At 45.4% G+C, this 13487-nt stretch overlaps 1 protein-coding gene across 1 annotated transcript in view; it reads left to right on the plus strand.

Moving 5' to 3' along the window:
• The first annotated feature begins 2356 nt into the window (after window positions 1-2356).
• The window catches only part of LOC106659210, a 59375-nt gene continuing 48244 nt past the window's right edge, over window positions 2357-13487 (plus strand). Inside the window, exons 1-3 of the mRNA XM_023459022.1 lie at window positions 2357-2810; window positions 10038-10602; window positions 10654-10834. Coding sequence (XP_023314790.1) covers window positions 10487-10602; window positions 10654-10834 — 297 coding nt within the window. The 5' untranslated portion in view covers window positions 2357-2810; window positions 10038-10486. The remainder of the gene's footprint in view (window positions 2811-10037; window positions 10603-10653; window positions 10835-13487) is intronic.

Genomic DNA, 13487 nt, shown 5'->3' on the forward strand with positions numbered 1-13487 from the left:
GGGGGGGGGGGGGGGGGGGCAATTATGGCTTTGGAATATAACGCACGGATACCTATATAGACGCGCGTCCTGTCAAGGAAGAGCTTCGCAGGGAGGGTTCCTTTGAATTCTATGGTATAATGCGCGTCGCGCTGCCTGTGCACACCGTGACGAGGCGAAACTAGTATAGCTGATCGGTGCGCACGGGGCCTTCTTCGTCTCTCGACAAAGCAGGTGTACATACAGCCCTCTTCTGGCATGTAAGAATAAAAAAAAAAGAAAAAAAGATTGTGAAAAGTAAAAGAAGCGAGGGAAGACGCGCGCGCGACACGTTATTTCGCCTCGACTTGGCAATTCTTCTTCGCTACATGTACGTATACTATAACATTGAACGTCTGTATACTCGTGTCTTCTTTTCCTAGACACGCGGCCTTGATCAAAACTGACGCGGAAACGCGTACGTATATGTACGTGTATAAGAGCGACAGGAGCGTCGACTTTTTAAAATTCACGTGCTCCCCGGACAAGCGCTTGGCTTTTCACTACACACATACACACACATAGGCTCGCGAAAACGAGACAGACGTGAACGTAAGATTCATATAGAGCACAGCTTCGGGAGCACGGAGATGTCTTGATTCCCTCGCACGCTACGCCTCGAGGTATATATACGCGTAGGCTTTATATGTATGTAAGGAAAAAAAAAAAGGAAAGAAGTCGAAGATACGCGTGTGATGGACGTTTATTCGATTTGTCCCTCTTCCTGCTCTTCCTACTACTTCTTCTTCTTTTCCTTTTGCCAAGCGCTTGAAGTACGTGACGAGCTTTTTGTTCCCATCTTGATTTCTCTCGGCAGAGACGCAGTGTAAGAGTAGTGCCGTAAGAGCGCGACTACAGCGAGAAGAATCTCGGGGAATCGGATCGGGAGACGAGGAAACTTAACGCGGAATAACTAATGCATCGATAAACAGACCCAAGTGGGCGCGGCGAGGAGACTCGCTTTCGCCGTGAGAGACGTTGAGGAATATCGAGAAGATATCGCAGTAGGAGGGAGAGAAAGAAAAATGACGAGCCACTCGAGCGAATGTAAAATAAACAGAAGGGAAAAATAATAATAGGAAGAGTATAATAAGCTACAAAAAATAACAACCGCGCGATATTGGCGAGTAATCAAGCTATCGCCGTATATACTTAATGAATAAAATTTTCGACGCCGCGTCGAATCGAGTCTCGTTACGTTGTATTGTCGCTCGCTTGCCTACTATACTGCTCGGCACGTTCACATCTGCCTCTCTCGCCTCGCGTATACACACGAGAGATCCCGCACTTGGCAAGTAGTAATTGGTGAGATTAGTCGGACTCTCTCTCTCTCTCTCTCTCGCGCAGAGTTATAATACGAGCCGAGCTTTGACTCTTGCGTTCTGGTAACTATACTGGCAACGAATCATGTACAGTGTGTATAAGTCACTCCCCCGGCTTAGGCATAAACACGATTTATCGCGTACCAACTTTTTTTTTCTATTCTCTTGTACAACCGCCTATAAACGGTGCACCACCGCTGCTACGTCGACTACTACTACTACTACTGCCATAAGCTTTATTATAGCTACCGATTCTTCACCCCCCACGTGCCCATACACATTATGTAATACGTCCAAAGTCGTCGAAGTGAGAGAGAGAGAGAGAGAGAGAGAGTCGAGGGTGTCGCGTCGAGGGTGGCGTTTCGTAATCAAGGCGCATAAACATATCACGACGGGGCCTTCGAGAGAGAGAGAGGCTCGATCGTCGCCGAAAATTCCTGTATACGCTTATATACCGGCAGCCGCTCGAACAAAAGCAGTAACAAAACGCGCGCAGAGCTTCTACATATATATACGACGATATATATGTACATGTATGCGTGCGCGAGAAAGGGTGGCTATTGAGAGAAAGAGAGAGAGAGAGAGAGGGCGAGGGTGTGCGACTCCAACCCCCCCCCCTTCGCCTTCCCCGTATACGCGCCATATATATACCATAATACCGTGTGCGTGTATATATATACGAGCGCGCAGATCGGAGAGAGAGAGACTTGGCGCACAAAGAGACGCCGGCGTGCGCTTGCGCGAACTGCCACTACTACTACTACCACTATTACGTAGCTATATATATATACGGCAGCCGTATAAATGTGTGTATATACACAGCGAAGCGTACGAATAGGGGAATACACAGACGCGGCGACTCGACCGCGTGCGAATTCGCTGCTCTCTCCGTCTCTCTCTTTCTCTCTCTACTCTACTCTATTCTACGTTGGCGACGTCGACGTCGAGCTTGCTGCTGCTGCTGTGTAGGCAGAGCGTCGAGGCTCTGCTTTCAGTGCAGTCCGCGCCCTCGCCAAGCTCGCTTCTTCTTCTTCTCGCCCCCTCGTTGGCAAGTTCGTTGCTCGATTGTGTGTGTGTGTATTATAAGTATACGATAATATTATAAACTCGACGGGCTCGTTGTGTTTTCTCTACTTTCTACAGAGTACCGGCTGCAGTGTGCACGAATTTACATCGATACATTCGCGTTTCCTTTTGTTTACGTTATTTCATTTTTTTTTTCGGGGATCGAGCTTGCGAGTGTATATTGTACACGAGACGCCTCGAGTTTGAGTGATGATCGCGCTAGTGAAAGTCGTAACGTTACGAGAGTGATACGAGAACGCGAGGCATCGAAAGAGACGCACGGAGAGAAGAGGAACAATTACACGAGCGACGCGTGTGTCATTAGTGCAGTCGCTTATCTTGGCTTGTCGTCGTCTCCGTCGTCGTCGTCGAGCTACGAGAAAGACGATTTCGTCAAAACAAAAGGTGTGCAAAATACATACAACAATTTCACGAACGAGTAATTACACGAAAGCGCGTGATAGAAAGGGGAGCTTTATTATATATCTCGTTTGTACGCAATCGCAATCGACATCGTGTCGACGGCTTATATCCTAGATTAATCGACGGATACAAAAAATCGAACGATCGAATTTGAAATACGATACGGCTTTTACGTTCGTATATGCACGCGATAATGCATTATGTATCCCCGAAAAGCACGCGCGCGCGATTGTACACTTCGCAGTCGGATTCGACGCTTTTCATATGTACATATAATACCATACACGACACAAACAAATAGATACACATTTACGGACGCGCGCACATTTGTCAGTGCCGCTCTCTCGACTTCGTGCATACATACGTACACATATATATGGTTGTTAATTCTCGCTAAACACCGTACTCAATTATCCGTCCGTCTCTCGCTTGACTATCTGCGCTTCTCTCTGTCTCTCTCTCTCTCTTATGCTTCATGAACATGTGCATGTGCGTTTCTCTCGTATGCTCTCGTATGCATCATCTGGCTTCTGTATATACAGAGAGCTTTCAAACACGCGTAGAGGCATAATAAAAAGGAGCTGGATAATAAAAAAAATTTGCTCCTTACACTCTCTTTTTTTTCGTTTTTTGTCGTCTCGTCACATTTTTTTTTTCTCGGCACTCGCCGAAGACGACGACGAGCAAAAAAAAAAAAGAGAGCGAGAGAGAGAGAAAGAGGAAAGAATTTATAACTCGCTGTTTTTTTGGCACTCGCGAGGCGAGCGAAGCATACAGAGGAGAGGACCGGCTCTTCAGAGCTTTGGAAGCAGCTGTGTGCGTATAGCGGTGTTATACAGCTGCAGCTCTAGCTCGTTCTCTGTCTCTCTCTCGAGCTATAGTCGGTTTGTAGCTTGTGACAGGTCGTTTTTCTCTCCCCCTCGGTATCCCCAAAAACGTGCGATATCTTTCGTTCGCTCTCTCTCTCTCTCTCTCTCTTTCTCCGCCTTCTTGCCTCGTGCGTTTTTTTTCTCTACTCTCCGCGTCTCCCTGCTCCGACTATCAAGAGAGTTTGAGACAAAAAAGAGAGGAGGGAGAAATGTATAAAATAAAATAAGAGAGAGAGAGCGTAATTGGAGATTTCGCGTGCGTTTTTTGAATAATCGCTCGCTCGTTTTCCTTACCTCTCTACACACGCTAGTCGGAGAATAAAAAGTCGAAACAGAGATAGAGAGAAATTACAAGGTATTCAACATGTTAATGGTAAGGGAAATTACGGGCGTGTGCTCTACGTATTTTCTTTCGCTCTACAGGTTCGAAATTGCATACTGCCTCGCAGTGCAGTGCAGTGCACACACACTGCGCGAGTAATCCCGCGCGTAAATTAAATTAAATTTCAAGAAACACGAGTGTGCACGCCGCCGTGGCTGCACTGTGCGCAGCACTCGTGCGTAATATACATCGTATTGTATAGATATGTAGATGCCAACATCTTGCCTTGCCTCTGGGCGCGCCGCGCGATATTTGCTTCGCCCGCGCGCGCGCATTTATATATGGACGTAATGTCGAAAGTAGTTAGCGCAGCAGCGGCTCACCCTTCCTTTTGCAGTCGAGCCGCCCGAGAGAGCTGAAATTACGTAATCTCCTTTTACTCCCTTGGCGCCGCTGCGCGCTCACGAATATATAGCGTATATATATAATATAGCTAGCACAAGTACGAGCATCGAAAAAGTCTCGGTCGTATTCTCTTCTTTCTTTCTTTCTTTATAAACGCCGCAGCCAGCTCACACACGTGTCGTGTGCAAGCTCACGGATCATCGAGTTCAGTGGTAGTAGGTAGCAGGTGCATTCGATTCGTATTCCGTGCGGTATACGCGCGTCCGTATAATACATCCGACGATTCCGCAAAAAGAGCTCGATAAAAAATTTCGGGAGAGAGAGAGAGAGAGAGAGAAAGGAGGGAACTTTATAACGCCGTCGTAGAAAAGCTTCGGTCGCGACTCGTGGAATTTAGATCAGGGTTTCTGGAGCACGCGTAGACAGCACGGCTCTGCGCTCTAATAAAGTTCTCCGCGTTACTTCGGGGGCTAATAAAGTGATACTCCAGGCCTTTGCCAGCTTCCTATATATATACGTATGCGTGTAAATGTGTACGCTCGAGCCTCCACCCCAGTGTTGTATATGCTGTCCTCAGCAGCTGCAGCGGCAGCAGTGGCAACTCGACTCGCGAAAGCTCTCGAGCTTCTCCTGCGTGAGTACGTTTGTATATGTCCGTGCCGAGTGTAAGTGAAAGCGCGCGAAGAAACGTTGACTCGCTGCTGGATTTGACGCGCTTGGGCTAAAACTCGAGCTCTCTCTCTTTTGTACATTGTTTTCTTTCCTTACTTTTACTTTGCCCTTGTGCTGTTGGCCAGGTGTCAGCGCCCTTCTACTCGTAGGAGCTTTAGAAAAAAAGCGACCTTATATTATATAAAGCTCGATCCAACGACCCTTCTTGCGGTATAAAATCAGTTTTCTATTTTTTTTTTTTTTTTCGAAAGTTTCGAGCGCGATATTACATACGTAATACGGTGGGGCCTGCCTGCCTGCCGGGGCTTGTTTTTCAGCCTCGCTCCCGCGCATATATACCCGTCGGCGCAAAATCTTGGCAAAATTGTATAAAACTTCGTCGGCCGTAGAGCTTCGCGTACACTTCGTACCGACTTGTACATATCGCATTATATACATCTACGCGTTTCTCGAATGTAGAGCAGCACAGCGCGCCGAGGCAAGAGTAAAAAAAAGTATATACACCAAAAAAAAGACTCCGAGCTTATCGATGTAATAACTCCACGTTTCGTGTGTATGCGCGCGTGTATAAATGCACGCCACAGACCGACGAACTTGCTCGTCGTCATCTCTCTGCAGGCCTCCGAAACTTTGCTGCTGCTGCTGCAGCACTGTAAGAGGCAGCTAGAGCTACAGCTACAGCTCTCTCGAGCTTGCACACGTCATACGATCTCTCGTACACGACATTATACACGCGCGCAGTGCAGTGCACAGGTGTCGTCGTCTCTGTACGTATAGCGCACATTTATATGTAAGCGTCTCTTCTCTAACGCGTCGTAAATTTTCCCTTCCGTACTTGCGAGCTCTGTGCTGCTGTAGCGCATGGAAGCCGTTTCGCGTTACACGCACACATTTGTAATATGCTGCAATACGCGCACGTGTCGCCGAGGGTACACTTGAATCGTCGTCGTCGTCGCCCTGCGTAGTTCGCGCTATTGTACCTACTGTTATACGTATCACGCGTTCGAACGATTCGCTCGCGATCGTCGCGCGTCTGTATAATTTCGAGATTCTTCGTACGCGTACCTTTTTTTTTCTTCTTTATTTCCTTCCTCGTACATATATTAACGATAAACGTAGTATACATCGCAGGCTGAGCTCGGCTCGGCGTACGGCAGCGAACCGAGGAAAGTTCGATCGCTCGTAATGAAATTAAATCCTAATCCAATATATATACACGCTATATACTGTATAATATATACGTACGATCACCTGCATCCCTCGCGCAAAATTCCTTAAAGCTCATCCCCGAAAGTAATTTAGTTTGCCTCGTGCGCTCCCGATCGGAGCTCTCTCCCTCTTCCTCTCCGTGTATTATATACATTCTTCCTCGCGGGGATTCGATTAATGCTCGCAGTTCTATTATACGAGTCGGCGGCAATTAAGTTTATCCTTTTATATACGTAAGACAATGGATGTAGGGAGGGATTCACGCTTCTTTTATGATTATATATACTTATATATATACGTGCACCCTTGACCCCCTTGGACGCGAAGCCCGCATATAAACGAAGAAAAAGCATAGCGCGAGAAAATAAAAGGGAGAGAAAAAAAAGTTTTAGCGCGGCGCGCGAAAGAATCGGAATCGCTTTCTAAAACTTTATTCAATTCGCGCGCCGAACAATCGTGCCGCGCTACGAAGCTCTATATAGGATATAGTAGTTTTCTGTGCGCCGCGCAGTGGCTTAAAATCAAACAAAAGCGCCAAACACAAAACGAGTCGAGCTTTAAGCTCCTATACGGACGTATACCTACCTGCGCGTATAACGATTGGCACGTACATACACACGCGCGCGCGTTTCGCGTTTCTGAGCTTGACAGGTTTGGCGCCCGGCCCCTCCGTGTTTTCGCGCTTTTGCGCTCATTCGAAAAGACTGCAGCTTTTGCAGCACCACCCCCTACTGGCACACATACACATACACATACGGTCGTATATACGTTCCCTGCAGCTGGTGCCTGGTATACTGCTGCCGTTGGCGCCGTCAACGCGCTTTTAATACCCGGTACGTGCCGAAGCAGCAGAGAAAGGCGGCCTGTCTGCGCGCGTGAATTTTTTCCCTCTCACCCTCCTACCCCTACCCCGTGTCTTTATTTTTTCCGTTTGTTTGTTTGTTCGTTTGATTGAAGTGTGTAGTGCGTGAGTGCAGCGCGAGTACGCGTGCGAGCGAAAGATATATATAGAAACAGAAATTTTCGTTGAATGCGGAGCTGCGAAGGAGCTGCGCTGCTGCTCGCTTAGAGAGAGAGAGAGAGAGAAAAAAAATAGGTAGTAGCAGTAGTAGTATAAACTGCAGCAGTAGCGGTAGTGCGCGCGAATGCGTGCCAGGAGGGAAAAACTTTCGAGCCGTTTCTCTCTATTTAAAAAATCGTACAGTACAGAGCTCCTTTCTTTGAGCTTGAATAATATAGACCTCGCCCAGTAGTAGTAGTAGTGTGTATACCGCTTTTTCTTGTACAAACGCGCAGCGCAGCGCGCTTAATACACAAAATAGAGAGAGAGTAGGGGGCTAAAAGATTTGCTGCAATCTGTTTTCACCGAGGCCGGCTAGTGTAGGGAGTATACAGAGTGAAAAATAAATAAATAAATAAAAAAAGAGAGAGAAAGGAGTGCAGGCTCTCACAAAAGTTGAGGAGAACAAAACGGAAAAAGAGAAAAAAAAAAGACCGGTAAACTGCGTGTGTTTTTTTTTTCGTCGTCGTCGTCGTCGTCGTTGTTGTGTTGCGTCTCTCCCTTTCATTTGGGCATAAACGGCTTAATTTTCTTCTTTAATACTCGACTCGGCGCCGCGTCGTGTCTATTATACATCGTCTCTCTTTCTCTCGTTTTCTTCTTTCGGGGCCGCGGTGCCACTCTAGGGCCAATATAGACAGCAACAACAGCGGCGAGAAAGGAAAAAAAAAGGGTAAAAAGGGTGAAATTAAATGAAATAAAACAAAGCACAATTGGGTGAAGGTGGGCTCGCGCGCGCACAAAAGTTAAAGAAGGAAATTCGGTAGGAATGACTTGTTCCGCTTATACGGCCCTTCTCGTTTCTGTTTTTTTTTCGTCTTTTTGCTCTTACTTCATGTGAGCGAACGAGTGGAAAGGCCTGAGCGTTAAATTGGATCCACTTTCGCCCGGCATCTTTTCTTCTACACTGCTTTTCTTCTTCTACTTCTCGCTCTCGCTCTATCTCTCTCTCTTTTTTAACGAGCTGCTCGAATGTGATTGCAAAAAAGGAAAAAAAAAGAGATACCGTTTGACGAAATCTCGCTCTCGCCGTCTTTTTACCTACTTACGCCTCTTTTTGTCTCTCTCTCATTATATCTACGTTCTCGACTAATCAAGAAGCGTAAGAAACAAGAGCAGGAGGAAAAAAAAGCAGATTGCCCAGCTGTGTAGCAACTGCCATATATAAAACGTTAGAATCCGCACGTCGACGCCGCGCGCGTAACATTTATATTATACGAGCGATGAGTGCGAAACGCGAGGGGTTAAAAAAAAGGTGTATATAGAAGAAGAGAGAAAGAGCGGGAAGCGTTAAATATTTTATGGAAGGCCGTAATACATATACACACGTACGTACGTTTGCTCTCTCGCGAAACGAGAGTTTAAAGTACACACGGGTGGCCGTCGTATACAGTTGCAGCTAGCCCATTGCCAATAATACATAATTGAACGCTTGACGCATAAAATATTCCAATTTGCTCTCAATAATGCAGCGATTTTCGTTCTCGCCGGCTCCTTTCTCCGATCTCTCATTGCCCTCTACTGCTGCTACTGCTGTATACACACTAGCGCACTATAATGCACAAAGTGTATATTATGCGAACACGATGTTAATGTATCAATATTTCAAAGGCACAGCTCTCGGCTGCAGCGCCCAATGGTATATAATGCAGCAGCAGCAGCAGCGATCGCTGCTGCCGCTTCGCGGAAGAAAATTTTTCAATGAAAGTCAATTTAAATTTTAATTAAAAACGATTAAAGCGACCGGAAAGGAAAAATTAGCATTGTTATTCGATGGGCTTGAAAATGTGCTTTAATGCACTTGCTCCGCGAGTCGAGCTTCTCTACTGTATATATAATATATTATCTCGTCGGCCGCCGCCGCCGACGCTTTGGCGACGACGACCTAGAAATGTACATAGACGGACGGACTCGCGGTCGGCTATCTCACTATGGGTGCGAATTCTCCTCTTTCTCTCTCGTACTCGATCGAAAAGATAGTTAAAGTCTTGATTTAATTGAGCCACGGGGGCTGCCGCCACCACCGCGTCGTATAACAATTAATTCCAGGCCGATGGAAAAGCTCTACTACCTATAATATATATAACTACTACGTATAGAGCTGCGAGCGATTTCTGAAATTTCCTCCTTCCCCGCTTTTTTTTCTCGATTTTTTTCCCTGATCCCTGTAACAGCTCTCCTCCCCCTGCCCCGACGCAATTCTCTCTCTCCCTCTTTCTCTCCGTCACTGTCATTCTTTTCTCTCTCTCTCTCTTCTGCAAGCTCCGATAATTTCTTTTATCCCCGGGATTTTTTACTCACCCCTCGGCACGCGGTCGTCGTGCCGGAGTTTGTTTTTTCTCACTCTCGTCAAGGTGTATATGCAAAAAAGAGAGGGAGAGAGAGAGAGAGAGAAAGAGGGTAAGCCGAGCTCGGCACTTACCTTATCTTCTTATCTTACAGTCGCTCTCTCTCTCTCTCTTTCTCTTCTTTGCGCCTCGTCTCGAGTCATCTCGTCTATACACTGCGACGAGTATTATATAAGAGTTTAAAATTCACTCAGGGAAAATTTATACAGCGCTATAGGGTTACCCGTTATCGCTACATACGTATCTACGTTAACGATTTTTCCTTCATTTTTTAACAATATCTAACCCGTTTTCGTAATTAGCTCGTAATGTTTTTGTCGACAGGTCGTACAAATAAACCGCTTCAAGCTGGCAAGCGGATCCGAGAAGCAATTTTGAGAGGAGAAAAAAAAATGCCGAACGATCAACGGAGCCCTCGGCACTCGAGGCAGTCGATACGCCTCCTTACGAGCTTGGTCGTCGTCGTCGGTTATCGTCGCCATCACGATCGTCGTCGCCTTCAGCAGCAGCAGGACGATCGTCGTTGCCGTCATCATCCGGCCTTCGTGTGAATCTCGAATAAAGAGAGAAAAAAAACAAACAAACGAACCCCGGAAAGATAAGGGAAAACTGAGTCAAGAGAAGAGAGAGAGAGAGAAAAAAAAATGACCGAGTGACGATTGAGTGCGTAAAGAAAAAAAAAAGAAAAATTGTGTGCATCTGCCCCGGATCGTGTGTCGTGCGCGTTTTTTTCGGAATCGTATCATCCCTATACGTGTGGCGCGCCGCTGCCTATGCTGATCTATCGTAAAATGGTATCAGGCTGCTGGTGTCCGTGCGTGCCGTCGCTGGCTCGTCGCAACACGACGTCCTCGTCGTCGACCCAACCGCAGCAGCAGCATCAACCGGAGTATTATAATCATCAGCCGGCGGCGGCGGCGGTGGTCAACAACGGCGGCAGTTCCTCCGCTGCCGCTCGGGCCGGTATTAACAATAACAAGAGACGCGGCGGCAGCGGAGTCGGCCGGCCGTTCAGCATAAGCGCAGCCACGGAGCGCGCCGACATGGTGCAGATGTTCTACTACGAGAATCGCGGCAAGTGCTGCCGCAAGCTGCTCAGATACAACGGATATCCGAACAAGGTTGGTTGATTCATTATTACATTTTTTTTCCTCCCGCGGCTCAAACTTTCGACTCCGATTTAGAACGCGCGGCTAACGAGTTTTGGACGAGAGTAAACTTAATTGAATCGATGCGCGCGAAGCTCGCATATACGTATAGAAAAGAGAGAAGCGAAAAAGTGCGAGTGCTAGGTATACCTTGTTACGATATTTTATATATAGAACGCTCGAAAATGAAAAGACGAAAAAGAAAACGTGGTTAGAATCTAATTCGCGTCGCGATATCGTCTGGCGTTACTCCGCGCCGGCGCCAATTAGTATTATATGTAATTTACAAGGCGAATACATATATTTTCGAGAAAAAAAACATCGGCACACATTTTTCCTCGTAATTAAATTCGCGCGATAATTAAGAACTTTGTATATTTTCACGTACGAATTAGTTAGGCGTATAAAAACTCTATTAGGTACGTGAAAATTTTTTCTTTTCTGCTTTTTTTTTTTTTAATTAAACATACGCACATATTATATGGTCGCGCGAGGCACATAAATATCTGCGTCACGTACGTGTACACGAGCTACCCGTCAAAGTGTATACAGGTATACATACGTAGCAATTACTCTTGCTGAATTGGGATGAACCAAAAAAAAAAGGAAGAATTTTTCGTTCATCCCGCGTTCGAACGGCAGTCCCTCTCTCGTTTATTATTATATATAATACCTGCGAGCGCGGCGAATAGTCGAAAGAATTTCCAATTTAAATTCGCTACGATACAAAAGGAAAGGAATAATAAATATATATATATATATATGTATGAAAAAAAGGAAAAATCCTTTTTTTTTCTACATACATGTATATTCGGTAGAAAATACGAAACGTCGCTCTCTTTGTCGTGTGTACGGTTTATAATTTTTTCTTCTACTCTATTTTTTTTCTTTTTCGGGAGATGGGGGTTTTCGCGTGTACCGCTGCGCATCGCTCGCTCTTTGGCCCTCCCGACGACGAGCGCCGTGTTAATTCGACGTGGAAAAGAACTCGCAACGAGGCTGCGCAGAGTTGGAGCTTTTTCTTCCTTTTTTTTTCTTCTCCTCTTCGTTGTCGCTGTTGTTGCTGTACCAGCGCTCTGTGTGGTATATATATATGTACGCTGCAACTATACTGGCGCGCATTCGTAGAAATAAAACGCGCGGCACACACGACCGAGAAAGAGAGAGAGAAGGAGATCGTTAGGCGGGCTTGAATAAGCGGAAGAAAAAGACAAGCGAGCGAGTAATAATGTATTGTAATCGAAAACAAAGTGGAAATTTCAAGGCTTCGTGGATTCTCTCCTTCTTTCTCGCCTCACCTCGTCGAAATTTGCATAATATTTTCTCGCGTCGACTCGGCGTGCTGCCTCGGCAATCAGCTTCTATAACTGTCTTCCCAAGAAAGTTTCGTTTGGCAATTTTTTTTTTTTTTTTCATAGTACAGATTGTAACGCTAATCACAGTTTGCACAGTGAAAAATTGAAAACAAGGATTACAAGGCTTTAAGGGGGGTTAATAATTTTTTTTGAGCACATAGTAAAATTAATTTATCTACAAATTATACACATTATTAATAGTTATTTGAAGAACATTAAGTTAAACGTTCAGCTAAAAATATTGAAAAATAAGCCAACTACAGTAAATTTTCTCGCACAACTGAAAAAAAAAAGATCGATTGCAGTGGACACTGTAAATGAAAATCTACTCGACCGATTCTTTCCAAATTTTTCCCACTATTTAACTATACAAATTATGAGATAATGACGTCGAGATATTTCGTTTAAAATGATTTTTAAGTTTTTGGCATCATTTTAAAGTGAAAAAAATGACTTTTTTGACAAAATGAAGGCAAAAATTCATCGTACATGTTGGTAAAAAGTATTTAATAATGTTAAAAGTTAAATTATCTCAACGTGATTTATACGGTTATTGTGACTTTGCCACTTGCATATTTATAGATGTAAGTATTCGCCATCTAGCGGCAGAATCTCGAACTGGTATCATTATCGTATTCAAAGTGATTGAAAACTAGTCTAAATTTTATAAAACGATTTAATTGACATTTTCAATTTCAGTAATTTTTCGGTTAACAGACCATCATAAATGTTGTACATTTTTACCAGTGGTAAAAAACGTTGAAGAAACTTCCGCGCGACACTCGCAATCACCCTTCGTGCGCGCTCTTTTGTCATTCAACTTCTCTCGTACACTACCCATTTTTTCCGTCAGAATTTCAAATCGCTCGTTCGAGACAATGCGCAGTGTGGTACGGTGACGAGCTCTCCGTACGTACATCTACACGCATACATATATACACGGTAACGCGTATACATTTTATAAACAAATCTCGTGGGGGGGGGGGGNGGGGGGGATCGTAGCAGCGCCGCGAGCTGCTGCCGCGTGACACTTGGCTCTCGTTCGAACTTTGAAATCTTCGTATACACGATACACAGGTAGGGAGATCTCACTCTCTAGCTCTCTAGCTCTCTCTAGCCCAAAACCACACACTTGTTAGTAGTTTCTCGTTCGCCTGCAGCACTGCTAGCTGGCATATACATGCATATACACGCGAGGCCGCGTGGCTTAATCCAAATAAGAAGTCCAAAGAGAGAGAGATATATATCTAGGATACACAGATACGTAAGAG

The sequence above is a fragment of the Trichogramma pretiosum genome, unplaced genomic scaffold, assembly GCF_000599845.2.
Source record: "Trichogramma pretiosum strain Unisexual culture from Peru unplaced genomic scaffold, Tpre_2.0 scaffold73, whole genome shotgun sequence".
Taxonomy (NCBI): Eukaryota; Metazoa; Arthropoda; class Insecta; order Hymenoptera; family Trichogrammatidae; genus Trichogramma; species Trichogramma pretiosum.